Source organism: Neopsephotus bourkii, unplaced genomic scaffold, assembly GCF_033783945.1.
Source record: "Neopsephotus bourkii isolate Nb327-2 ecotype Australia unplaced genomic scaffold, CSIRO-AGI_Nbou_v1 NB_838, whole genome shotgun sequence".
Taxonomy (NCBI): domain Eukaryota; kingdom Metazoa; phylum Chordata; class Aves; order Psittaciformes; family Psittacidae; genus Neopsephotus; species Neopsephotus bourkii.
The window spans coordinates 1,108,258-1,136,035 of NW_026901334.1; the positions used below are offsets into that span (position 1 = coordinate 1,108,258).

At 49.4% G+C, this 27,778-nt stretch overlaps 2 protein-coding genes and 1 long non-coding RNA gene across 3 annotated transcripts in view; all 3 read right to left on the bottom strand.

Moving 5' to 3' along the window:
- Positions 1-27,778, bottom strand: part of EPS15L1 (epidermal growth factor receptor pathway substrate 15 like 1) — a 216,548-nt gene that overhangs the window by 75,922 nt on the left and 112,848 nt on the right. The window lies entirely within an intron of this gene.
- On the bottom strand, positions 9,644-21,178 carry TINCR (TINCR ubiquitin domain containing). Its single transcript, XM_061356117.1, has 4 exons — positions 19,552-21,178; positions 12,903-13,329; positions 10,982-11,097; positions 9,644-10,363 (listed from the first exon to the last, which is right to left on the bottom strand). Exons 1-2 carry the CDS (start codon positions 19,809-19,811, stop codon positions 13,326-13,328), a joined length of 264 nt encoding a protein of 87 aa, XP_061212101.1. The 5' UTR covers positions 19,812-21,178; the 3' UTR covers positions 9,644-10,363; positions 10,982-11,097; positions 12,903-13,325.
- Positions 21,287-26,759, bottom strand: LOC133213694 (uncharacterized). Its single transcript, XR_009725857.1, has 3 exons — positions 26,596-26,759; positions 22,409-22,594; positions 21,287-21,431 (listed from the first exon to the last, which is right to left on the bottom strand). It is a non-coding gene; the product is annotated as an uncharacterized LOC133213694 (long non-coding RNA).

The following is a 27,778-nucleotide window of genomic DNA, read 5'->3' on the forward strand; positions in this document are numbered from 1 at the left end:
CCTCCCCCTTCAAATGAGCTTCAGCGCTGCCACTTGGCTCAGATAATTTACTTTTAATAGTCTGGTTACAAAAGAGATTGCAAAGGAAGCACGTGACTCAGAGCAGGGATTTCTGAGTCACATTCTCATTTCCCCCTCATGCCTCCTAGGCCTCTAATAAACTACAAAGAGACATTAAGAAAACACTAAGAACTCTTTATCTGCTGAGATTTGGGAACTGGTGCAGCGAGCAGGCAATAATGGATTCCATGTATCTGCAATACATCCCTGAGGCAGCAGCCAAACAGGGGAGACGGGAAGTTCAAGTGCTCAGGACACAGGCTGCCCGGATCAGCTGGCTGGGGGTGAGCAGTGCCTGAGGTTGGGTGAGCGCTCCGGTCCCAGCCAGGCTCTCAGGAGGCTTTCATACCTCGTTCTCTGGGAAACCCAATGGGAATGGAGTAGCTGTCATCTGTGCTTTGGGATATCTGCATCCCCCCCAGCACATTGTACCACTTGGGCCAGGTTGATCCGCTGGAGGGAAGGAATGCCATCCAGAGGGACCTGGACACGCTTGTGAGGTGGGCTGATGCCAACCTCATGAAGTTTAACCATGCCAAGTGCAAGGTCCTACACCTGGGTCGGAGCAATCCCAGACACAGCTACAGGCTGGGCAGAGAAGAGATTCAGAGCAGCCTGCGGAGAAGGACTTGGGGGTGCTGGTCGATGAGAAAATGAACATGAGCCGGCTGCAGTGTGAGCTCACAGTCCAGAAAGCAACCGTATCCTGGGCTGCATCAAAAGGAGCATGACCAGCAGGTCGAAGGAGGTGATCCTGCCCCTCTGCTCTGCCCTTGTGAGACCTCACCTGGAGCATTGTGTGCAGTTCTGGTGTCCTGAACATAAAAAGGGCATGGATCTGTTGGAACAAGTCCAGAGGAGGCCACGAGGATGATCAGGGGACTGGAGCACCTCCTGTATGGAGACAGGCTGAGAAAGTTGGGGCTGTTCAGCCTGGAGAAGAGAAGCTGTGTGGAGACGTCATAGCAGCCTCCCAGTACCTGAAGGGGGCCTATAGGGATGCTGGGGATGGACTCTTCATTAGGGACTGTAGTGACAGGACAAGAGGTAACGGGTTCAAACTTAAACAGGGGAAGTTTAGATTGGATATAAGGAGGAAATTCTTTCCTGTGAGGGTGCTGAGGCACTGGAATGGGTTGCCCAGGGAGGTTGTGAATGCTCCATCCCTGGCAGTGTTCAAGGCCAGGTTGGATGAGGCCTTGGGTGATATGGTTTAGTGTGATGTGTCCCTGCCCACGGCAGGGGGGTTGGAACTTGACGATCTTAAGGTCCTTTCCAACCCAAACTATTCTATGATTCTAAACAGCAGCATGCTGGGAAAAGGGGCCACGTCCTACCTCTGCCTACAACATCCCTGACTGGAACACAAGCTCAGCAGCCAACTGCGGGTAATGAGAAAATCAACCCTGGGGAATCAACCGGCAAATATCCCCCCAAGGCAAAGAAATCAATGCAGACATCAAGTGGAGGTTAAAAACACATACCTGGAACTAATTACAGAAAGAGAGCTAAGCCTGGGGTGGATGAGAGCCCTTGATAAAGGAAATGGCTCCAGCAGGTAAAGGGAGCAGTTGGCCTCAATGGCTTGGGTTATTTATTTTTTCTCTTTCCCCATGTAGGTCAAATGTCCTCCTGGGGGGGTTTTCTCTTAACCTCCCTCTTAGGATCTCAATTACACACTCAGCACAGATTAACAACAACAACAGATAATAGGACAGTTAAAGCAAAAGAAACCTCAGAGGAAAACCCAGTGTGCTTAGACCAGAACAAATAGCAAAGGGTTCATGGGGAAGGAAAATCAATGTGGCTGATATTTATTACACTCTTTATGGAGGGAGATGGGACTCAACCAGAGCCCATTTAGAGTTCTGTTCCACTTGGGTTTTGCCATAAACAAAAAGAATGAGTCCAGCCCTTCATTACAGTTTGGTGCCCAGCACATTTTAATGAAGGTTAGGAAAACAGGCAGGAAAAGGGGGAAAAGGCAAGAAAAACTAAAGAGAAGGAAAAGAGGTGCAAAAAAAATCCAGCTGATTCATGATTTAGTATCAGTTCTGTTCACTCCTCTGTTGGATCTTCCAAAGGCAACATCTCCCTTCATTTGGATTGGATTGTTGCTGTTCAGACTTCTGATGCCATGCATGAAGAGCAAACAACCAACCATGAGCAGGGAGGGGAAAGGGACTAAAAGAAGGTGAATAATGCCTTACGTAGAGTCTAACCCAGCGCAGTGTCCCACAGGAAGGTTTCTCTGCACAACCGCAACCTCTATGAGGGATTGCAGGGACCTAAAGCCATGGCACGGGGCACAGGAGCATGCGGGAAGCACTTTCTCACTGACTCTATCCTATGCTGGCTTGCACACGGAGTCAATTATGTGTGTGTGTGTTTGTGTGCAGGTGTCTGCAGTGACCCACAAAATGCATTCTCCCTGCTTGATCCATCCTATTACATGACCGACTGTGCTCAGACGTGCTGGAGATTGATAGCACTGAGATCAGACTCCGGTCAAGGAATCTGAAATCTGATTTGAGGTGAGTTCTGCTTCAGGTATAGATCAAAATCAAATTATTTCAGTTGTGGCAGGGAGGGGGAAGAGAAACAGAGGAGGTGGAACACTCGCTACTGCCTAGCTAAGCCACGCAAGACAAAGGATGAACTGATTCTGTTAGCACACCGAACAGACAGGGACGTGATTCCATCCTCCTGTCCAAACCAGAGAGCATTCCTGTCACCAATGGTGCATAATTCAGGGGTGATAAATCATTAAAAGCAGGTAGAAATGGTAACATCCCACTATTTGATGCCACTTATACTAAGCCTGGTTGGGAAAGGCACATCCTCGGTGTCAGTGGCTCATGTTTCTTTGCACATGGAGGTGTGGGTAGGCTTTGAAGTTCTCTCAAGGTTCCTGAGCCTCGCAGGTAGTTGAGAACATTGCCAACCCTGACTCCATGCTCTCATCTTGTATCTCCCTGTTGCGCAAGCCCAGCACCAGTCCTAATTTGAGCCAAGCTTATGGCTGAGTCCATCCACTTGCTCCCGAGGGTGCACAACTCCATACCTGGAGGAGGCCTGAAGATAAAGCCCTGCCCTGCTGTGCTCTGCTTGCTCCCAGCTCTGTCTGTGCTTTGCTGTGTCATCTTGAGCAATCACTACGGCTCCACACGTCCCCTTTCCTATCAGATGGCTCATCCAGGTGCCCTCATTAACCTCATTAACTAATGAGCCAAAGGGATCCCAGACATCTGCTGATGAGACTCACTTGGAGCCTTGCAGTGCGAGTGTTGCTCCATCAGCCCACAGGATTCCATCCAACATGATCCAAAGTCTCTTTCCAGCATTCGCCAGCACAGCAGGGGTAAAAGGGATTGAACTGGGCTCAGTGCTGCAGGTGAAACACGAGGTGTTCAAATCAGGACTGGGAGGAAGCCATTCCCTGCTTGATGGGGCCGGTCACAAGGAGGGCAGTGCCAGTTTATGGAGCATCCTGAGTCTCGGGCTCCCCTGGAGGAGCGAGGCTGCGATCACCACCAGACACAAAACAAAGGCGTGAAAAACATCTCCTGGTTTAGGGCAGTCGGGAAGGCTTCGGCTCTGCAGCCACCTGGAGCTTAACTGCCACTTAAAGGAATTATCTGCTGCCTTTATCCTTGAGAAAAACAACTGTTTGTATGGAGCAGACTGACAGGGAAGCACGCTGGGAACTGCCCTGCAGAGCTGCTTCCCCTCCTCTCACCGTGCTCCAAGCGAAAGAAAACAGAAACAACATTCAGCCTACAGCGATAGGGAGGAGGAGAGGCGCTGGGCAGAGCATGAACCTCCAGAGCTCCAATGGGAGAGAACAGACACTTCCAAGCATCCCCTGATCTTGTGCTCCTTCCTCAAGCACCTGCAGTGCTAGAACACATTCCTGATGGGGTAGCCCTAGGTCTCATCAAGAGCCTTGCCTTTCTATGTCATCTCCCAGCACATGCTGCTCTTGGCATCACCATGGTTTACATTTCCAGGGAATTCTCCCAGTCTTTGAGAGCCCAATGCCTGCCCTGGGATCCTGTCAGTGGGAGTATTTTTTCTCTCCTTTAAAGAAAAAAGAACCTCTTTTCTCTTTCATATCTACCAGGAATAAGTCCTTGCTGAAATGAGCTGCTCGCTGTGGGAGAAAGGCACTGCACTGACAGGCTTGAAAGCTGACAACTTCCTATTACACTACAAAAAGTCACCTCCCCAGTGATGGGGGAGGCTGAACAGCAGGAGCCTCTTCTCTTCCAGCATCCTTTTGCTGTACTAAAAGCTTCAGAGGAGCCTGTAGGAAACCAGAACTGGGCAGGTCTAATACACCCAGAGCTTAAACTAGCCCTGGCTTTAGCCCTGAATTGTTCTTTTACCCTCTTCGCTGTCATATAGTCTTGCCTCATAACGTTATGTCCAGACTCCCTTTTGAACATCTCTCTGAGCGCTCGGTACTGGGGCATCCAGACCTCTTTACCACGCAGGAGCAACTGCACCTTATCTGTGGCATCCTCAGCATTTGGCTTTCAAGGACTAAAATAATTCAGAGTCTCCCCAGTGCCTCCGCATTGTCCAGCTCACAATTAGGAGCTATTGGTAAAGGCTTTGCCTTGAAAAACTCATTGTAACTGTAATAGGTAAGATTGTCATTTTGGAAGAGTCATTTTGTTAGGAAATAACACATTTCCTGCAGTAACTACTTCCCTGGTCAAAAAGCTTCATGCCCAAGCAGTGTCTTGCTTTCATTTTCTTGTCCTTGATCCTCAGCTCATGGATATCAGCATCTCTTTAAAGAAGTCCATAGAGGTACATCTGTGTATGTGAGCTATAGATCTGGTCCCAGTCTCAGTCTATATTCTGAACAAGTTTCAGAGAGATTCTTGGCAAATGAAGAAGGGAAATACAAGTCTTTTTGTACCCTGAAATTTCCCAGGAATAAAACAAATGCACAGTCAAAGCTATTCAAATGACGTTTCGGGAGATCAGTCATAGACTCTGTTAATACATTTCTTTTTAAACAGATGGAGCTTGCAAATTTACTTTGGGCTTATAGGCTAACCTGTTCTGTTGCCATCATGGCCAGACCTGATTTCTGACACAAGACCCAGCTCTGTGTTCACAGGAGTCTCCATGCTGAAATGGATAGGATCTGCCCAACATAGACAGGGCATCATTAGGATAACTTAGTAAGAATCTTCTAAAGGATGTATCAGCTCTTGAAGCCACATCGCGTGCACATTACAGTGAGTCAGGCATCTCCCCACCAAAAGTCAGATGAGAATCAAGCAGAGGGTCTCACATCCAGACTCACATAAAGCAGTGCCATACCCTGGGGAAAGCCTTGCTGAAATCAGTGTCACTCAGCAAAGCTCTGCACAGCACAGTCCAGTCCAGAGCGTTTATAGCTAAGGGCTGTAGCTGCAAGCTTCAGCCTGATTCCCCACTGCACAGGAGGGACAGTAAGGTACAAGTATTCCCACTTTTAAGGTGCTTGCCTGAAGGGTTTTATTTCTGTAAAAGCAAATGACTGTCCCTCATCTTCTTGTATTGCTGGAGCAGAAAATGCCTCTGCAATTGTGATTTTCTTTTGACTGTGTATTTGGTGGCCCTGATACACCCACCTCAATATAGGCTTTGTTTGCTTGTGCACAAGGATCATTTACAGGCAGTGAGTAAAGAGCAGTGATGCTGCTGAGGCTGTCCAAGGAGCCTGGCAAACTGACTTCAGCTGCTTCCCCCAGGTTACATGTCCTTCCCTGTCCAGTTCTGCTCATGACCCAGTGTGGTGCATGCCTGCAGAGAGCTGCGACTGGGCTAGGACCCAGTTACTTCTCATTTCTGCTTTCTCTTTGCTTCCAGTTCACGTACATCACCATCACCAACATGGGTGAAATAAGCCTGTGGTCCATGGCAGAGTTACAGAGGCTGGAGCTCTGTTTGTGCATCAACACCACCACTGTCAGGTGCATCCTGGCTGCAGGCGTTTATTCCAGGTGATGCTGTAAAGGGCAGAAACAAGATTCCAAGCCTTGCACACAGGGTCTGCAGCACTGGGATTGTGGAAGCTCTCACAAACCAAGCTGACCTGCAGGAATAAGCCTAAACAAGAGTAAGCCATAATGATCACAGCTCTTTGAAAACCTCTGTTTCATTAGAGAGACTTTAATAGCTTTATAAAATCAGGAAAGTATTTATTATAACAATTTAGAGATGGGAACATAAAGACTGAGAGGTAGTGGCTGGGCCAGTCAGATGCTCCTTGAGATCCGGGTGTGCTTTGTTGCTAAGGGGCCAGCAAAGGGTGACTGCGCATGTCTCGGGCTGAACATGTACACATTAAAGCAACCACAGACAGGGGGGGCATGTGAAAATGTTGCCCATGACCTCCTGAGGGTCCCCCAGGAAACCAGTGGCATTTTATTCATCATCCAGAGACAAAGACGAACACAGATTAAGAACTCACTTGTGCAAGAAGCTGGGTAACTGCAGTCCAAGGGAAGGGGCTGACGTGGCTCTGCTCTTCCTCACTGTGCTCACCCAGGAGCTCCCATCCAGGGAGTCAAATTGCTGCACAATGGCACAGAGCAGCACAGGAACTTGCCTACAGGAGCAGAGCGTGCCACAGCTTTCCATCAGATCCATTTGGGAGGATTATGGCTCCGTTCTGCCCATCTGACTTAGCACAGCAAGGCTGGGAGTATGACAATAATTTGCTTATCTACTGAAAGGTCTCCTGTGCATCCTTAGGAAATAGCTGGCCCTGACCACTGCTGGTGGGGAGGCAACGAATTTGACATGCTTTGGGGAAATCAGAATAGTCATTGCTAAGGTCTGTCCTCCCGCAAGCTCCATCCTACCACTCCACATTGTGAACACAGAGGAACAGGAGCAAGTTTAAGTGACTCTAAGACTTCCCATTCATCCTTTAGATTGTGAAAACGCTAGCGACAGCAGGGCTCGTCTGTTGATGTCTGTTTGCAGGGGTTTATTTGTTTGAAAAGGCTAATCAGCTATCAGGATGCAGAGGCAATTGCTTAAATGTAAAGGAAAAGGAAGAAATTGTTCAAAGCTATTCAGATGAGGGAGCATGGTTTGCGTTTTGATGTCGGTGTGCAGCCAACTGACAAATGCTGAGCCACAGTCTGGTGTAAATCCAGATGAATTCCATTAGAATCAACAGACTTGCTTCCAATTTATTCTGATGTAACAGAGAGCATGATATTTCCATTTAGATTTACATTAGATTTGTTTCCTGTTTTCCATAATTCAGTCGCTTTCCATTGTGTACAAAAACAGCTTGGGCCAGATCTTGATCTCATTTGCATTGGATGAAAACAGTTGTTTCAGATGGAGCTACTCTGGATTTCTAATTGCATAAATGAGAGTAGAATCTGGTCTATTCCGAGTGAGAAGTTCCCAGGGCGTTGCCATGTGGGAACACCTCTGCCACAGTGAAGGGATCACGTCTTTGCCATTGATATCAAGGGAGGATTTTCATCTAAGTCCTGTACTGGAGCCCCAAGCTTGACACCTTCACACACACAAGGTGCAGAAGCCCCTCTTCCCTTCAGAAGGTAAGCTAACAACCAAATACCTCCATCATCTCATAACCTAACGTAGAACTACCATGTGTTAGCTTAGAAGAAAGGAGCCGAAGGAGCTCAGCTTTACCTGCCAGAAGTCTCCCTCAAAAGCTATAATGGCCCTGATAGATTTCATTTGACACACACATTGTTTATAACCCAGGTTTCCCATGTTCCGTTCTGCCTCTTCCCTCGAGGCCCTTCCAACTTCCCTTGCTCAGCTGTAATTGGAAACGTTAGGAGCAGTACAATGATTCTCTGGCAGATAAGGCTGTCTGGTTTGGTGGCCATGCTGCTAGCAATACATTGGGTTATTACTAATAACTAAGAGGGTTATTCCCAGCAACATGTGCAATCAAATGGATTTACTCCTTCCCATTGAAGCTGTTTATTTCACTGCTAGCAGGAAAATAAGGCCATTTAGAGTCATTTATGGTAGTTGCAAAGGCTTTTCTGAGTAGCTGTACAAGCTATGTTGCCATAGCTTCTAGGAAGACTTTGAACTCAGCTCATCCATCTGGCTTCAGAACATCTCAACCCTTGTTCCTTGCTGTCCTCTAGAATGGGATATGAAGAGGCATCATTCTCCCTCTGGATCTCAGGTTGTGTAGAGCTCAGCTACCCCTTAAAACACTGGCCTCCTGACTGCCAGCTGTAGTGGTTTATATGTATGGATATTCCACCTCAGTTCTCAAACATGGCTTTTGCTATGAAAACATGCACTTTGAGTCCTTGTTACCCAGAGCCTGGGGAAATGCAAAGATGATAGGCAGTAAAACCAGCTACATCAGCAGCAGATCGCTTTACCTTTGCAAATGAAGACATACCTGTTCCATTTGCATTTGAAGGACTCCTGTGTGTTTAATCCCACTGGAACTTTACATTCCTTTACAGATTTAGGTATTTCTCTTCATTTACAACATTTAGCACCAAACATGGGAAGACAACAATGCCAAGAACAGCCACGAGGACACCAATGCCACCACCACGCTTCCAAGGCTGTCAGTATGAAGAGCACATGATGTGGCAGATCGGGATGCCAGCATCTCTCTGCTTCCCTCCCCACAGCATCTCAGCCCTGTGCAGAAAGACTGGAAATCACCCCATGGCTTTGGCCTGCGGTACATAAACCAGAGCCTGGAAAAAACAAGGCAATCATCAAATTCCCAGTGTAGGCGGCAATCTGTCTGTTGGGTTTGCACACAGACACACTACCAGAGCTCCGCAGCTCTCGCCTATAAAACACAAAGGCACACCAGGTTCTCTTCTGGCTGATGCTTCCCAGCCAGCAGGAGCTGAGCAGGACCCATCCCATAGTAACAAAAGCTGACAGAAGTGCTTCTTCCTGATGTTGTTCCCCACGGTTTTTATTCCACCATGCGATTTGCATGACAACTGCCTCCTAATTGTCCATTTTAGCAGGCAAAGAGCAATCTGATACAGATTATAACAGGCAAGGTAAAGCAGCAATGTCACCAAATAGGTGGGACCAGCCAAAGGCAGCCTTCCTGGCTCCCCCAGGGTTTTGACACTGGATTATTAAGCAGCTGAGCAGCACTGCCAGGAATTAACGGGAGCTCAAAAAGAGCAGGACAGTGGGAGCCTGCTTAGCCACAAGTGCCAGAAACCCTTTCATCAGGGCTCTCTGATAGCCGTCCTGAAAGCACCTTCGAGGTGACATGGTGCTGCTGTCCTTGATGAAGGGACCCCTTGGAAGTAACGCAATGGCCTAAAGGTCTGAGAAGGGAGCATCAGCCTTGAGAAGGGAGCCCCCGCAATGGCTCTGGGAGCCCCTGGGAGGTAACATTTGGCCTCAGCATCCTGTTGGAGGTAGCACAGCAGAGCCCCCATGGGGCCAGAGCCCCAGGAGGCAGCGTGTGGCCCTGCGCAGAAAACGTGTGGCTGCAAACCAGGAACACCTGGAAGGGAGCACTTCCAGGAGGGAATGCCGTGCAGTAGCCTAAGAGGGGTTAATGTGGCACAGCCCTGTGCAAGGAAATGTGGTGCAGCTGCCATGGACTGGGGAGTGTGTGCAAGTGCTGCTGCGGGAGGGAATCCCATAGTGAAGCAGCCGCAAGGGAGATGTGCCACAGCCTGCTCGAGCCCTGAGAGCTCACCACTGGATTCGCCTGGATATGAAAATCCCTCTGTATTCCCTAGACAGCCAGTGCAGGCTCATTGAGCAGAAGGCAGGGCAGGAAATGCAATGAAGCAGGCGAATTCAAGGCAGACTTCACAGACTACACCGGTTCCCCCATGCCCGCTGGGCAGGACACTGATGTAACTTAACAGAGTAAATTCAGTGCTGAGGAGAGCTGCCAGGCTGATGGCCCTGCAAACTGAAGCACTCCATGCATCCGTGACTGGGGACTGGAGAAGAGCCACTGGAACATGCCCCAGCCTGAGCTGCCTTGCTGAAGCACAGCAGCTGCTGGAGATGGCCTGCCTGGGCTTGTCTTGTGATGCTGGAGAGAAGGAGCTGGCTGGGGGAGCCTGGCTGCAGCTCCAAGGTGGAGGTGGAGTGCAGTGCTGTTGGTAATCCTGCCCGGGATGCCCCATCAACAGCAGGATCCCAAAGATGAAGAAGAAATCCCATCCACAGTACAGCATGTGAAGTTGCAGATGTCTCCATCTCAGAATACACTGAGGCTGGCACGCAGACAGGAGCTCAAGCACCTTTTAACTTTGGTCTTTGGTCTTGTCCACACCTGCATTCACAGAGAACAAGGGAAACATTCATTTCAGAGCAGTTCTTACCATCAGCATCTTTCCTGGCATTTGGACATACACCATCGCCTCTGTACTCTGCAGTCTAAAGATGGACCTGGATGAGTGAGGAGAGACAGGACATATCAAATAAGAGGTCTATTTTGCCACCTAAACCTGTGTCCACAAGAGGATTCCAAGCATGCCTCTGCTCATTTGGAGACCTGACCTTTGTGTTGGCCAGACTCAGGTAAAGCCCAAATGCCTAAATTGCATTGTAAAGAGGAGCTGTCACCTCTTCTGAGAGTGTGGTGTGAAGCGTTTCGCAAGCACTGAGGGTACCTGAAACTAAGGAGGAAGAGGCAGCTGAGGAAGGACAGGCAGTAGAAGAGGCCATTTAGAGCAAGTGAGTACCAGAGGTTGTCCCACTGACTTCCCAGGCCCAATCCTATCTGCAAAGCATGAAACAGTCTCTTGAAGGGAAACAACAACATAACACAGTCAAGCGAAGGATGTCAGTTCTTGTTCCTCAGGGCATTGCCTCTTTTCTCATATACCCTGTATTGGGTTATGGCACAGAGGGAAAAAGAACTACCTCAAATAGATCCAGTGAGTTTTACCTCTCTTTATGCTGTACCTGTGGCTGTTTCCACGTGGTTTGCCTTTTTCCTTTCTCCTTCTTTTTCCCCTATGATAAGATCCATCAGTTGAGGGACAGCAACCAAGCCAGCTCCTCCTGCTGGGAGGAAAGGCCACAACTGCACTTAGAATAAGAGATCGTCAGGCAGATTGGAAGTGTCAATCAGGGCCTATCTCTGAAAAAAGCATTAGTCCAGGCAGCTCCCCCCCCCCCAGTTAACATACCTCTTACCACATATTCCCTGAGCTCAAAAAGCCTTCCAGAGCTGCCAAATACAGGGAGGAGGTCTTAGAGAAGACACCAGACCTAATTCAGCTCGGGTCATTTTGCCTTTTGCTGTGATTGGCAGCTCCAGAGAAGTAAATCCTGGTCTCCCAGGCTTTGTGAGGCAAACCAGGCCATTTACTAGGAGAGGGGCATAGGTTTAGGTCTGTTGCTGAGTGGGTCCCATCCTCAGTGGCACGCCTCCGCTTTAATAATGCTATTATCATTTTAATTATTATTTATGACTGCACCTCGGGCTGCGCCAGGCACTTTCCAAGCACTCGGCAACGTCCTGGCTCTGCTCCAGGAAACTCCTTGTTTCAGGACAGACAAAGGCATGGTCAAGAGGCAGAAATGCTGAGCCAACAGCTCCAGCGCTGCCCACTGGGTGCCTGCCTCACTGGGTGACCTTGGGAAGGCACATTCCTCCTTCCCATGCTTAGTCCCATCCCACTGCATCCATCTCAGTGCTCGGACACAAAGGTCTTCAGCTGTGACTGTGTTCACGTCTTCATCCGTCTTAGAATCTCTTTGTGTGCAAAGCCCAAGGAAGTACGTGGGGAAATAGTTTTGTTCCTAGGGAAAAAAAAAAAAAAGCAATGGGAAAGGAGAAGCTCCCATTTTTCCAAAGCATTTCTTCAGATGCTTTTGGTGGAAATAAAAAGAATCAAATGTCTTCTCATTGCCAAAACCAAGTCCAGAGAGGCACATTTTTCACTTGAAAACCAGAAAGTGCAGGTTTGGGGGCACTGGGAAGACATTTGCTGGTCATTAAAATTCCCTGTAGTTGTTAGAGAAACACCCATTTTGTCCTGAAAATAAGATTGAACCTAAAAATCGAGTTGTTCTGTGAGCAGGGAACTGGTGAAACCTGTTCTCCTCTGATTTGTGTGTTACAACTGCTTCTTATTTCCTCCTCTCTTGGTGCTCCAAGCTCACTGTAACATCCCCAGGGCACCCGTATCCCTTCCAGACCTCCCCAGCAAAGCTCTTCCAACAGCTTCTTGCTTTGCAGGCAAGGGGCAGAGAGTACAGGAGCTGGTCTGAAGCTAGACAGGTACCAACTGACCAGCCAGTATCTAAATGCCAGCTGGTCACTTGGCTGCTGCATCTCAAAACAGGCAGGGAGCAAGAGGTGTAGTTCCCTTTCCTTCAGGAGGATATTAACTCCAATGGCTCTCTTCTACCCAGCTGCTGGGTTTTAATGAAAATTGCAAGAATCTTGGCTCTGTGAGACCTGTCTTTCCAACTTGGTTGAATCAGGTCAACTGGTTCAGAAGTTACTGGAGCAGGGGGACTGGCAACACAAGGATGCTCTTTGCCTTATAAACCCTGGCTCAAAAATAAGGCAGTTTTGGTGTATAATAGGTCCCTAATGTCAGGTGAGGTGGTTGCCATTAACAATGTCTCTGTCCTTTGGATACATAAAGGCTGTGAAGCTCCAGGACTGTCTATAGTGTTCTTACCATTCATTTGCTGTACAGAACCTTCAGCCTAGAAATGAGGGCCCTGCTGTACAGGAGCCGGACAGTCCCTAACCCGAGCTACAACTGGATGGACAGAGAGTAGAAGAAAGAGAAGAATAAATTATCTCAGACTTACACATAGGAAGACAAAGGGCAAGATCAGCAACTTACTGAGGAATCGCCGTTGGGAGGGTCGGAAGGAGGCTCACATGTCCCAAGTCCCCATCTCGGGCCCTAAGCAAAGTCCACCTCTGCTCCCTCTCGCTTCATCACCCAGGCAGAAGTCGCCCTTTGACGGGCATCTCTCTCTGATTCACTGCCCTCGGGAGCTGAGTCAGTCTTGCCCGCGCTTCTTTGGCAGCTGGGAGCGCATGAGGAAACGTTATTTGTTGTTCTGTTTGGGTTCGTTATTCATGGGCATTATTCACTGCTGAAAACACTGGGAGCTGCTTCTGAACACTCCTGGAGCCGGCGTGCGGGGAGGGACTTACCGGTGGTGGGGCTGCCTTTCCGTGGCCAAGCTCTCTTCCATCTGCTTTCCTTCAGCCCTTGTCATGCTCCCATCTCTCATGGCTTCGGCTGTGCTCTTTGGCATTACCTGGGTAAGAAAGAGGCAAACACTTGGAGCACCACAGACATGCAATCAGAAATGGCATTTCGCTACAGAGGCACTGACCCTGGCATGGGGAGAGGATAAATCTGATCCTCTGGGTGTTTTTCCAGTCACACTGTAGAGCTCCCTGAAGGGTTCCAGACCTCTTTATCCTGCTGCAAAAGATGCCTTCACCCTCCTTCAGATAACCTGCAACAGTCTGGTAACCTTCCTCCCATAAGCAAGGCTCTCCCTCGGTAGCTCATGTTCTTGGAAATCCATTTTGCATCTTAGAATAAGGGCAGCCTCTAGCTTTAGCAGCACTTTGAGGATGTTTGCAGTGAGACAGAGCTTGAATTACTCAAGATAGACTCACCCCCATGCATCAGCACTTAAACCATGGATTTCTGGGGTTATGGTTCCAAAAGATTCTGTAACAGGACTACAGACCTTGCATAGAAGACCAAAGCTGACCAGCAGTAGGACTACTTACTTATCTTAAGACCCTTAGAAACCATCTAGGGCTACCCCCTGCAGTCTGCAGAACACAGGCTGAAGCTCTTGAGCGTTTCTGGGGGTACCTCTTCAGGGCTGGCATTTGCTTAGAGAGCTCACATCATGGCTTGGACTGCAACCAAGCTACTTGTGGCCTGTAGGCAGCAGCTCTCCCAGCAGCCTCCCCATCCAGCCAAGCCAGAAAGTGCAGGGCTGAGTCTTCTGACTCCTGTGAATTGATTGCTCCTTGCAATTATGCAGACAAGAAACTGAGCCTGTGCTGCAAATGTGTCATCAGGGCTTAGGTTCGCAGTCTATGAGGTGGGGGTTCCATCAGGTCCTAGCAAAGGATGCTACGGGTCTACTTAGGCTGATGCCAGTCACTGGTTGGGTTTTCTGCAAGACCCAGAACAGGATTCATATTCCAGCACTTGCCTCCTCACTTGGAAGTTCGGGGGGCTGTAATAGTGAAGGATTTGCTGTGAACCCACCCTAGGGCACATGTGCCCATCCATCACCAGGACGCAGGAGAGGGTATCTCTCCCAGCCAGGCAAACTCCCCACTGGTAGGAATCAGCACAACAACAGGAAGTTATGCCACATCACTCCAGGAAAGAATCTAGTTTAGGATGTACTTTTCCATTCATTAATTCTTTGCCTAGAGCCAAGACAAACCCCCCCATGGGACATATTAGCTCAGTTTTATCTACTGCAATCCCATGCAACTGCACAGGGGAGGAATTCCGAACCTACAGACCATGTTCTCTGCCGATGTGATGCTCTGCTGTTGTTAAATGAGCTTTTTGGGCTGAACAGTAAGTAACTGAGCTAAATACAGGCGTCATTTCCTGGCCTGTACACTGCAGGAGCTCTGCAGAGTAACTGCACTGGTGCTTCCAGAACTCCACAATCACTTAACTGATTCCAAGGAGTTTACAGCAGCAGAGAGCTTGGCCTGTGAGTAATATGCATGAAAAGTACCTTCAGCCACAGAGATGCAGCCAGTCTCCTACCTGGCTGTTGCCTAAGTAACACATCTCGAAGAGGATGCTTTTTAAGTCAGTGTTATTTATCCAGTAGGTGGAAGGAGCCTGTTAAAGCCACACCAGGTTAACATATGTCTAAGCATGTAGTGAGGGACTTAATGAGTTCTCCCTGAGAAAAGAGACTCCCAGTGCTATTTAAAGGATCATTATCCCACTGTGAGGTGTCCTGGAGCCTGCTGCTAGGCCTAAGCTTAACAGGGCAAGTCTGTAGTAGTTGGATGGGAGCAAAGAAACCTCCCTTCCATGCTGTGGAATAATTGCTGAGCAACCCTGGGAGCTGCAAGGTCAGTGCAAGGAGCAGCAGCACAGAACCACACTGAAACCCAGTGCAAGGGGCTTAACTCATGCTGGGGCTGTAACGTTGGCTTTCAGGGTCAAGCTGTGCAGATCCCATTATTGGTCTGGTCTCTAGAGATCCAACATCATGTGCTGTGCTTGGTGACTGCTTCTCAGGCAAGTCCAGTGGGAGTAAGAAGGGGGGACAGGAGAGTGGAGTAATATAAGCCTGGAGTGAGCCACTGCCAAATGTCTGTGTCAAGCATTAACCCTCATGTCATCACAGGAGCCAAATGCAGGCAGCAGTTTCTTAGCATGAGCTAAACCGGACCTTACACAAGTGGCTCAGTCACAGCTTTCATTTATGAGGCCAAAAATCAGAGACTGGAAACTGAACGCCAATAAGGGAATTAGCTGGGTTCCCCAAAGGCGGATGGATGGGTTTGCTGCTGTGTCGGCTCCTTGAATGGAAGGAGAACCAGGCTGCATAGCCTCTGAAGGATGAAACGGGGTCCTGAGCATATTAAAGCTTGTAGAAGCACTGGCACCCAGTGCCACACTGAGGCTGGGTGGCCAAGGAGGGTGCATCCTGGAGAGGCTTATCTTGACCTTAGAGTGTCTCATATAGCATGGGGGGCCTTGGTTTGCTCTGGAAGCTGTCAGGAGCTGCTCCTAGATGAGTTGTTATGGTAACTGAGGTAGTGCCCTGAGAGAGATGTTTTCAGGTGGCTCCAGGGCAGAAAATCAACACCAATAGATTCCAGATAATAGACTTCTGCTTAACCCACTGCTGCCATCTACTTTATTTAACCTATTCACCAATGACTTGCTGAACTCCATTCACTGGGCAAGCCATATGTGACAACAGTAGCTGCTTGGCTCCAATGAACCCCGGCTTCCAAAAGACTGAGGACATCCCATGTGCTGTAGCTGAGTGGCCAATGTCTTGGCCCACAAGGAACATGGTAGCTCCTGAAATGCATCTGGATTTGGCCAGAAGTGCAGTGCAGTACTCCAGCACTGTAACAGAGAGCAGCCCAGGCACCACTTTATTACTACAGACCTTGTCTGACTGCTTGAGGTGAATGCACAAGAAAGGAGCCTGAAACAAGTGCAAAGGCTCTGCTGATGTGCTTGTGCTTATACCACATCCAAATCCAACTGGAGCTGTACGTCCTTAGGAGCAGCCAGCGACAGGCACACAGCATGTCTAGGATTGCTCTTGGATCACCCATTTACATCCTGTGCTCATGGGTTAAGCAGTGGATTCACCAGCATCCCTCCCCCTAACACTGAGCATCACAACGGAGCCAAGGGATTATCAATAAGGAGGAGCTGCTGCCACCCACCCGCTCTCCAGCGCTGCTGCCGGGTGCCTGCTGAGAGGCCCCTTTGGTTGGTGCTCCCCAGCTCACAGCCAGGATTGGGGAAGAGCCAGGTGAGTTTCAGGAGCTCCCACACCACCACCACCAGACCAGCCCAGCAGCTCCCTGGCTCTGGGGCCCTGCATCACCTCCAGAGCGAGCCAAACAGGTTCTGCCGTGGCGTGGTCCAGAGTGCAGCATTTGGGAGAGCCTGCTGCGGGCCCTCCTGGATGCTCCTGCATCTCTGCAGGGTGGCCGCTCTTAGAATCATAGAATGGTTTGGGTTGGAAAGGATCTTAAGGTCATCCAGTTCCAACCCCCCTGCCAAGCTCCAACCCCATCCCACCCAAGGCTTCATCCAACCTGGCCTTGAACACCGCCAGGGATGGAGCATTCACAACCTCCCTGGGCAACACATTTCAGTTCTCATGGTGAGACTCACCAGTGGTCCCCCCCCTTGCATTGGGCACCAATGGTGTGAACATCAGAGCTGGTCCAAGGCCACCGCGCTGAAGGGTTGCTCTCTCTGCTTGTTCCTCCACATTTCAAGTCTTGCCTTGCTTGTTTTACCCACTTATAACCATGTCATTGTAATATGTAGCTCTCTAGGGCTAGAAGCTGTTCTGCAGCATGCTCTTTGCTCAGCTTTGCTCTTTGCAACAGACTTGCAATCTCGAATCAGTGCAGCAGTAATGCGATTAAACAGGCTCTGCACAAGGGGGAATTGCATCCTCAGTGGATGCAATATTCCCAGTTCTGGCCTGCCTGTGTGTTCTCCCAGGGTGAGAGGTCATGTTGACTGAACACCAAAGCGGCTTGCTTGAACTTTTAAACGCTAAGGTCCTAATGAATAGGCAGCATTAGCTGGGATGTGGGTCCCGTTCCTGCCAAGCTGCAGCCTTAAGTGAATTTTTATTACTAAGTTATAAACCCCTGAAAACACAAATGAGAAGTGGAAATGCTGACTTGGCCTTTGCTAAATGCCAATTATCTATAAAGGCATTGGAGGAACAGAGGGATGGAAAATAAGGTCATTTTTATGTTTTCTCTGCTTCAAAGTAAACTCTCCCGTGAGCCCCTCGTAGGAACACACAGCATGCGGAGTGACCATTAATATTTATAGGCACGACACCGAGCTGCAGACCTTGGCCATCAGAGCAACTCCACTTCTGGAATTAATACAGCTCTACTTGGCTGGCACCTTGGTACGAAAGAGTAAGTAGGAGACACCAAGATGTTCAGGGAGAACTCAAGGAGCAGATGCTGACCTTTGATGGAGAGCGTCCATACTTCACTGAGTTGGTCAAGTACTAAAACCAACTTAAATCCTCAGGGCTGCTGGGCAAACCCAGCACCGTGTTTTCTATTCCTCTGTGCTCTTATGGCTCCTAAACAATCCCAAGTGGCTACTCCCTTTGTATTCCCCACATTTGCACACTGCTGCCCAGCTGATACAGACCAGTGTGCTCCACAGATACACTTGGAGCAATGTGAATTTATAATACCTAAGGATCTGGCTGAATAATGTTAAGGCTCAAAATGGTGCTGCAATCTCAGTTGCAACGCAGCACACACCACCTTCCACCTCTGTTTCCTAACTCCCAATTGAAGTGGTGGGGTGAGCCATCTAAAAACCAGCCCCCTGCATGCTGGGGATGTGATGGGGTGCTGTCACAGAGGCTGTGCTCACCCAGGACTAGGTACCAAGCAGGATGATGACTACAAAGCCACATAAAAGCGTGTCTCAGACATATCATGGGGACCATGATACAATGACAGCAAGTGGGAAGGCGCATCTGTCAAAAGAGCACCAATCTGTGCCTTTCAACTGAGTCCCTCCAAATCCTTTCTTACTCTCAAAATTCAGGCTGCAGGATGTAGGAAAGCAAACAGTGGAAACAACAACAAATAGAAATGCTCCTGCTATTAAAAACAAGGTGAAAAGGAGGAGCTGAGCCAAGTTAATCAGAGGGCTGAAATGAGTTGTTGGAGAAAGGGGTCACGGGTGACTTGGGGTTTGCAGTTAGCTGAGCGGTGTGAAATCTCTTGTGTCTGGCTGAGCTCTGAAAGGAAATGCTTTATTAAATCTTCTTTGTGTGAGGTTTCAAGCTGCCTCTGGACTGGAAAATAGGACCATTCCAGTACATGGCATATAATCAGGAACTCAAGTCTGGTGCGGGTTTTTCTGCAGAGGAAATTCTGGTCAGCAGAGACACATAACTCAGAGGGCTCAGGATTCAGAAAGCTGAATTAGACACAACGCACCCATGCTCTGCTGTGCACCTCTTCTACCCAGGATCCCCAAACTGCTTCACAGGATTAATCATGCTGGCAGCAACAGCCAGGCAATAGGGCAGACAGCACAGGCAGGCGTAAATCCACCCCACTGAATCTTAACTGGTCCTGTGGGCCAGCGCATCTCAGCTCCATCAGTTCAGCTTTCATCCCCCCGGGAGCACAAGACTTGCCCTGATTTATTGATCTCCTTTGCACTGGATCTCCTGGAAGTTTCCAGCCTCACCCTGGCCACTTTTGGGACGCTGCAGCCTCTTTCTGCCTCTGTCCAGCACCCTCTGTAAGGCGGCACTCACAGCTCTTCCCTGGCAAAGCAGGACTGGGCCACCCCACACTGCTCACAGAAAGTGTCTGCTAGGAAGAAATGGATGGAGCCAGGCTCAACACCACACAACGAGGACAAGGCAGAGGCTCCCAGAGCACTCCACCTTTGTGTCACACAACCTCCTTTGCCCTTTTGCACCTCTTGGCTTTCCCTCTCTGCTTGGCCACATAGTACAAAGTGAGTCCTGATCAGAGACAGGCCAGCAGCACCACCAGACTTCCTCCTCCTCTAACCCCCTTATTTCACACCCCAGCATGTCCAGATATAAAGAGCCGTGAATCTCAGTCCACCTGCTGGCAATGGCAGGGTTTGAGTTCCTGATCTGCTTTCTGCAGACCCCAACAGGGAAGAGCCCCGAGTGGCTCAGGTACACAGAGCATTGCCCTTCCTTCGCACCGCCCCTGCTGCAGATGAGCTCCTTGCCTACCTGTTGTTGCTGACAAGAAGCAGGACGGAGCCGTTCTGGATATTGGCTTCTTTGAGAGTCTCGTGCTCCTCGAGCTGCCTGGAGTTGTAATAAAATGTCTTCTTCCAGGAAGTGACGCCCTCCCGGACCAAGTGAGCCCGTAGGTCCATCACCGTGTCCCTGGGCTTGACCGTCAGGGGCATCATCAGGTCCTCATCGGCCAGGTGCACCTTAATGTGGTACCTCTTCCAGCGGGAAAGGCTCCTTCGCAGCGTGTCCATCCTCTCCAGCTCGCCAGGGCCAGTGTGGCAGAGAGGAGCATCCGGCTGGGAGGTGGTAAAGCAGGGATGTGGCTCTCAAGAGGCTGTCTGCTGGGAACAGCTTCAAGCGTCCTGCCAAACCTGTTCCTCCCAGTTGCCGTGCCGCATGCTTCACATTCCAGGGAAGAGCTCACCTGGCTCCAAGAGCCTGCTGGCTGGGAAACGTCTCCATGACTCATTTCCACACACCCCTAAATCCCATCGTAATTACAACGTCTTCACAAAGTGCGCTTCATTCCAAGGGCTCGCAGAGGACTTTAAAGCTGGATCTCCACAGCCATCCGAAACGTGGGTGCATGTGAGAAATGAATGGGTTCAGTAACCTCCTGTTTCCTTCTCTAAAGAGCTGCCAGCTGTGGAGTAGATCAGTTTCACAAAGGAGGCGTGGAGGAACCTCACAGCTATTTAACAAGGCCATTTTAATGAAGAACAGTACTCTGCATAGTGAAAAATTCCTCATGGATGAGCACCAGAGCACCCTGAAGGAGACACAGAGCCTGGTTGGTGTGAACACCCCTCATTAGTGCAGCACAGTTTCCCCCTAGAAGATGTGTTTAGTTATTGCAGGCAAACAGGCTGGGACCCTCCAAAAGTGGTAGTAGGACTCACTCGTTGCTCATGATGCCATCAGATATCTAATACTGACTCACACGTGCTCCTCACTGGTTCATCATCTTGATTTCCTCTTCCTTTCAGATCTCTGCCTAATTGAAGGGCTGATCACATCCTGCTCTGCCATGTGAGCAGGAGCAGCATCACGGGGCTGCAGGCTACTGGAGGCAACCAGGAGGCAACAGAAGCCCCAGAACACTGAGAGGGACAAGGGATGCTTTGGTAAATCCAATACCTCCAAACGAAAGGAAGTGAGTGATGCTGGCCATAGGAGCCGGTTGTGGTGGACTGGTCCTGCAAGGCAGACTCAAGCAGTCACCAGATGATGCTTCAGAGCAAACATCCTCAAGATAAGGAAGTCTCTTCTTGTCTCATTTTTCTGTCTTTTTCTCAAAAAGATCAAGTCACCTCTTATCTTGTAGGTAATTTCCTACAGGCCGTATTACAGGAGTTAATTCCCTCGTCCATTCTTCTCAACACAGACCGGTATTTTTAGATCAAAGTACTGCAAGAGAGTTGACTTCAGAGCCTGCTCTTCACTAAAAAGGGGCTGCTCTTCCCATTAGATAACAAAAGAGTCAGATTTTCAGATATGGCAGCGGGCAGCTCCTATTGAGAAACAGAGAGGGGTCCACTCTCCCATTGAAAACAAGGTGTCCACCGCATCTTCACACCTCTCTTCTTTTTCCCTACCCAGCACACTACGTCTTTGCCAAGAACAGTACCTTCAGCTACCCCACAGGCAATGGAGATTCCCCCATGCATGGAGAAGGACTGAAGCTTCTGCTAGCAACATTTTGCTTCCAGACTGAGTAAAGGTAGGAACATTCAGCTGGGGTCTGGGATGCTGGGGTCCTCCCTCTGCCACTGCGTTGTTGCGAAGGTTTGACATGAGTCAGGGCATGCCTTCGTGCTTCTGTTTGCTCATCTCATGAGTGCTGCACGGTGTAACACGTGTCCAGTAAGTGCCTTGTGGGAAACAGGAAGAGCTTTTAGCCCAGTCATGGTCTGGAAGCATTTAAGAATGCCTGGATCTATGGATGTGTTGATAATGGGGAAGACAGAACACCACCCCTATTAGAGAAGGGGAAACTGAGGCACAGAGTGGTGCAAAGCTGTTATTGCAAAGGAGTGTCAAAAGTTAGGCTCTGATCCCCGTATGTAGGCATCTCAGTGATGGGTCTGACTTTCAGAGACCTGGGGCCTGGTGCATCCTTCTCCATTGGGGTGACATTCACTTGGGGAACCACAAATCATCCCTGGTGTAAAGCCAGAGTCCCGGGGGGGTAAAGAGACTGATCCAACTCCCACTGCCATCCAAGGGCAGACTCTCATTGACGGCAGCCAGAAGTGGATCAGGCCCCAGACACACCGAGGTCTGATCTGTTGGCTCTGGCCACCAGACTTCGCCCGGTGAGTGCCAAGGGAAGCATAAGGCATTCTCATCACAGCAGAGTCTGTCTGGTGTCAACGAGTCCACCAGCTCCATCCTTCCAGCACACGCAGCAGCCCGACAGCTGCCAGGTACCTCCCTCAGACACCTTTCAGACAGCTCCTGGTTATTTTTAGGCCAGCTCTTTCCAGGCAAGGCTCAGATGTGCATCGTGACATGGCAAAGGGGGATGGCGGCTGAGAGAAAACACACGGCTTGGCTTTGCACTGCTTTGCCCCTGATGGGGTTGCACGCTTTTCTCATGCAGCCCCATCCACCCAGACTGGGACCAGTCATTTTATGAAGAGATCATATTCCAGCCTATGAAAGCCAGGATAAGGAGAAGCACATCAGTGAAGTCAGCTTATGAAATATTGAAGCAGTGAAGCCCTCGCTGGAACACGTGAATGTCTAATGCCAGTTCCAATTAATTGTGAATTTTTCATTAAACCATTATTAAAAGCAAGAGGACAGCAGAAATAAGGGAAATTGACTTGGGCAGTATATTAAGTACCTTAGTTTCGCTGGAGGATGTTTTATTATCTGTCCAAAGCAATTATTTCACCAGCTTCTGTTGGTTTGTGGGCTAAACAGAGGTACAGGATAAAGTTCTAGATGTTTTTTCCCCCAGATGATTTTGATTTCCATCCTTAGCCTGTGCCTTGCAGCCTGCTTGGGTGATGTCTCTGGCACGTCACATCTGGAGAACAAGACACGGAGTCAGAGGCCTGAGGATCTGCAATGTGTCACTATGGCATTCTTTACACATCAAATACAAACTTCTTGGCTTAAGCTTTTGCCCATACTGAGGGCAAACAGAAGCAATGCAAATGTTCAGAGAAACATTCATTAGGAAAGCCTGAAAAGCAATTTAAAGCTCAGGTGGGCTCTGATTGCTCTTAGGAGGAGGGGGAGAAATAAAGCAACAGCATTTATAAAACCTTATCTCTGCTTCTGGTCTCAAAGCTTCCTTACTCCATTGACTAGAGCAAAAGAGAAACACCTGCCTAAATTAGGCACCTCATTAAGATGTCTCAAGCTGGTTGAGATGATGCTGGGCCTTGTAATGTCTTCTTATGATGGCAGAATAGAGACGCTCATTTCTCCGGCAGTTTGTTGGGCAGTGGCTGTGTTTTGCCTCTTGCTGAGCTGCTCGCCCTGCAGAGGACAGCAGGGGAGAAGGGGGATGTCGCTCCATAAGGAAATAAAGGGTTCTGTATTTCCTGGTAGCAATCACTGCAACACCCAGGGAAAATTTCACCCCAGTTCCCTGGCAGGGCCTGGAAGTCTTTGAGGAAACCACTCTTTTCCTTGTCTTTCCAGCCAGGAAGATACTTTGCTGTTTCCTGGAGCTCTCTGCTCCCAGCACTTGTGGTCAGCAATACTGAACACTGAGGGCTCTCCTCTGATGTTCCTTTGGGGTGGGTTTGTGTTTGAGAGCAGATAGATGGGAAGGGATGAAATGTGAGAGGTGTTTGCCCTGGACCACACTTACACCTGCAACCAAAGAGAGGCTTTTTGTTAGACTCCCCTAAGCACACCATTCTGCTGGTGGGCATGTTCTGTGCCCCATGATTGTCCCCCTGTTTCATTAGCTGGTGGTGCAGAGGGAAGGCTGCAGTGTTGTAAGCTTGGAGACCCACACTGGGTGCTGGGGAGCACAGGGAGATGTCCACTCACAGAAGTGAATGGCCATGTAGGATGAATCATGAGGTTTGACAGTGATGAGGTCAGAAATCTCCAGTCCAGTGTGCAGCCTGCCACCTAATTCATTCAGTGCCCCAGATACCTCAGGTGATGGCGCAGCTTAAAGTGCCTGTAGTATCCAGTGGCCCCAGCTAGAGCTGTACCAGCGTGTGCCAAGATGAGCAAGGCTTTTCCTATCGCCCAGTGCTTTCCTCCTCCTGAGATGTGCTTGGTTATAAAATGACTGGGCTCACTTTGTATGTCAACTTCCATCTCCAGCAAATGAACAAAGAGCTAATAAATTATTAATAAATGCTTTGAGAAATGGGTAATTAAATGCAAAAGCTTTTTAGAGTCCAATGGGTAAGCACAAAATATGTAAGCTCAAGCGATAACACTTTCTTCTGATATAACTTATCTACAGCATACTGCTCACATCTGTGAGAGTGCTTAGGAATGCTATTAACTTCCTGTGCACCAGGAATAAAGGGAGCCTTTCTATGGTGGAAGAGCACTTCTCCTGGGAATTAGGGCAAAATCCTCATTGTTTAGACTATTTTAAATCCAGAAAAGCTGAAAGGGGCTTGTGTTAACACACACAGGAGGTGAGAGTGATGAGGGAAAGGTGACAGTCTCTGCACTGACCCGGTCCTGTCATCTGCCTGCCAAGCTATAGGGTCCTCTCTCTTCCACTCCATACCTATACAGTCTCCCATCCTTGCCTTGCACAGAGGAAAATGTCCCTGTCATCCTGCCCTGTTCTAGACCACAGTCTGCTGCAGTATCCAAATCAGACTCCAAAAGGCCCAACAACCTGGAGAGCTGCCCAGCATCAATATTGCATTACTGAGAATTGGTCTAGTGTTCGGAATGGGATTTCAATTTAAACAGGCTCCAGAAAACAGCTCTGTATACCCAGCATTGAAGAAGCAAACTTGCCTGGTTTTGGAACAACAAATGGATCTGCAAGTTTGCTGTGCAAAAGTTGGGTGTGAGTTGGTGCCATTTTCTGATGGAAAAGGAAATGTAGAGGGGAAAAAAACCACCCCAGTAACGCACATGTTAAATGAACCAGTCAAGTGCAGACAATGGAAAAGCTGAAAAATGGCTATGGAGGAAAGCATTTTGCAGTGGTAGTTATTCCTCACTGCAGTTCTTTATAGCTTCCCAGATGGGAGATTCATGACCCTCGGAAGAAGCCTGTATCCGCCAGGATCTGGCCCGCAGCAGCCCATGACTCACTCGCCTGCCAGGTTTGGCAATCAGCTGGGAAAGAAGCAAGGCAGCAAAATGGTTGTGGAAAGGGCAGAACAAGAGACAAATTAAATGGTGGAAGAAGAAACCTCTGTGCACAAAGGAGGGCCCCGGATGGAAAGAAGGAGTGAATGCGTCTGCCACTGAGGACTCCAAGGGGCTGGCATCCCAAGCAGGCAGCTCCATCCGTTTGCAGGTGAAACAAATCCAGGATGCCTCAGTGTTAAGAGGTGAGGTCAGCAGACATAGAAGGTCTGAGGCTCTACCAGCCATTCATTCCATCAGCAGCGAGAGGGTTTTCTAGGGGCTCAAGGAAGAAGAGGATTTGTGGATCTACATTGCCATCTAATGGCAAGGAAGAGCTTAAAGCTTCCCCTGTAGCCCGAAACGGGCTGTAATGGCAAAGTGACTGTGAAAGGGATGGTCCATACAGGTGATTGTCTTTAGGTGGAAAAGCAAATCCTTCTCTGCAACTGAATGGTCTGACTGGTGAAGGCGATACATAAACCCAGAGAAGGGAAGGGTAGCCAAGGTCTGGTGCTGATTCTTCCTCTCTTGGCATCCTCTCCGTACCATTCTGCATTAGCCAGGAATTTTAACATGCATATAGGATGAAATTTGCTTTCTTCTGGTGTCCAGTTCAGCATCTCAGGTCTTCAAGACCTGCTGGAAGTTGCAGATAACCAGAATTAGTTAAGAAAAGAGGCGAATTCCCCTTGGATCTAAGCACAGGAAGAGTCGATGGCACCATTTTGCTCACACCGAGCCCAGTGCCTTGTCTTTGTCCATAGTAGTGGATACTGAATGAGAAAGTAGCAGAAAGAGGGTGTTACAAACCATTGCTGCCCTGCTGTGCACTTCACCCTGGGAGACAGCAGAAAAGCAGTTCACTGAGATGTGAGGGATTATGGATTTTGGCATTTAAAAGGAAGCACTAGGAAGAGACAAGCTTGATGTTCACTCCAGTGCCACCTTTGCTACATGATACACTGGATGATGGCGTAGTTTCTGGAACAGAAAATGCACACGAGAGAGGAGACTTAGGAGACACTGACATTAAGAAACCAAAGAAAATTTGCTAAGGGGTTGTCAACAGCTTCTTTCTTCTGCTTTCCAATGTTTCTAGCCTTGACTCATGCAGCTTTGTGTATGAGGAGGAGCTGGAGCTCAGGAAGAGAGGAAGGCGACCAGGAGCTTAGAATGGAGCAGGAGCTGGGGGACAAAATGGGGATATAAAGAGTCTGCTTTTCCCAGATGCTGACACGGGACATGGTGTGGATCCCAGCGAACTTCTGGGCAATATGAAAGGAACAGGGATTGAGAGCATAGAAAACTGAGACCTGCCAGCCTTGAGGCCACAGGTCCCCCAGTGTGGTACAATGCCTGCTGTGACGTGCTTCCATGCAGCATGCTGCCAAAGGAATGAGCCCACTCCAGAACAATCCAGCTTCATTTCCTCCTGGCATTCTCTCCTATTTATGCACCCAACCTGGCCAAGCCTTGCTAGGCTCAAACAATCCCTCTGGAAGAGAAGGAAAACCAAAGGAACTCCGACATCTTGTAAAGCACCTTCCTGCTGCCTGAAAGGAAAAGACAGAAATCAGTGCTTTGGAAGGCTCTTCTTTCTCTCCTGGTTCTCACTGTTTTCCAAGCTAAGAAGAGCCAGAGGCTGTGGGAATGACAGGTTTACCATCACTGGGGCAATACAGTTCAGGTATTTCTCTCCATTTTGTGAAGCAGGGAGGGAAGAAGGGAATGTACCTGCTTGAAGGGCTACACAGGGTGACACGTTCCTTGATGTTCCTTTCTAAATGTGGCTCTGAGTCATTCTACAGAGCTCATGAGAAAAAATTACCTTCCTGCAACAGAAATACAAAGGCAAAAGGGATTTGTTCGGTGTTCACTGCCCCAGCCCTGGCTCTGAGCCTGCAGCAGGAGAGAGGGGCTGGCGAGCTGGGTGAAAGCCACTTCTCCTGCAAGAAGCAGCCGTAGAAACAGCTCGGAACACTCACCTAAGGCTACATGCAGCTGCCTTAGTCCCAGGGAGAGGCGTGCACGGTCTTGTGTCTGCCTCCATCACGCGAGTTCCCACATGTGCCAGGTCAAACGGGGCTAACACAGTCATCCCCCCCTTTGTTTCCTGCTCTACTTGATGAATCTGTAAGGCTGCACCCCAAAACCTGCTCCTTCTGACACAGAGCTGCAGATAGCACACATGTACCCCTCGTGGTGTGCATTGCCCCAAGGAAAGCCAATGGAGGTCATCACGGCTGCGTGGCACTGGCTGGTAGATGGGGCACTGGGACCCCGGGTGCTTCCTCAAGCACCCCAGCACCGGTCTGCGGTCACCAGCACCAACCCAAGCTCCGACCTGGGCTCTCAGCATCAGCCCAAATCACTGCAGCAACCCACTGCCCTCGGCCAGGGCTGAGCCAGCAAGCTCATGGGCAAGGAGGGCAAGGGGAAGTGCACGCCATGATGGGGGTTAATGTAGTTTATTCGGGTTTAGTGCCGTTTCTCCACGTGCAGCAGCACGGTTAATTTAGCACCGCACTCCTATGCCTTAAACCTGCTCCCGGGCTCAGGACCTGCCTGTTCTTATCCTTCACTGCTCAGACCATTGGAATTGGACACAAAATGCCCATCAGGCCACCTTGTTGCAGCAGTGCCTGCGGAGGGGAGGCAAACACCGTGATTTCTGGGGGATAAAGCACATTTAATGATGCTCAGTGTGTCGAGGACCCCCTTCCCAGAGAACACCCAACCTGCGGCTGTTAAAAACAACGATCACTGTTTTATAAAGGGGGCAGGGAGGAGCTGGCCGCTGAACCGGGGGGGATTTAATTGCCGTTAATTACTGATGGAGGTACCGGAGGTGTCGGAGGACAAGCGGCGGCACGGCGGGACGATCGCGCACAGCCTCCTGGGAGTTGTAGTCCTAAGG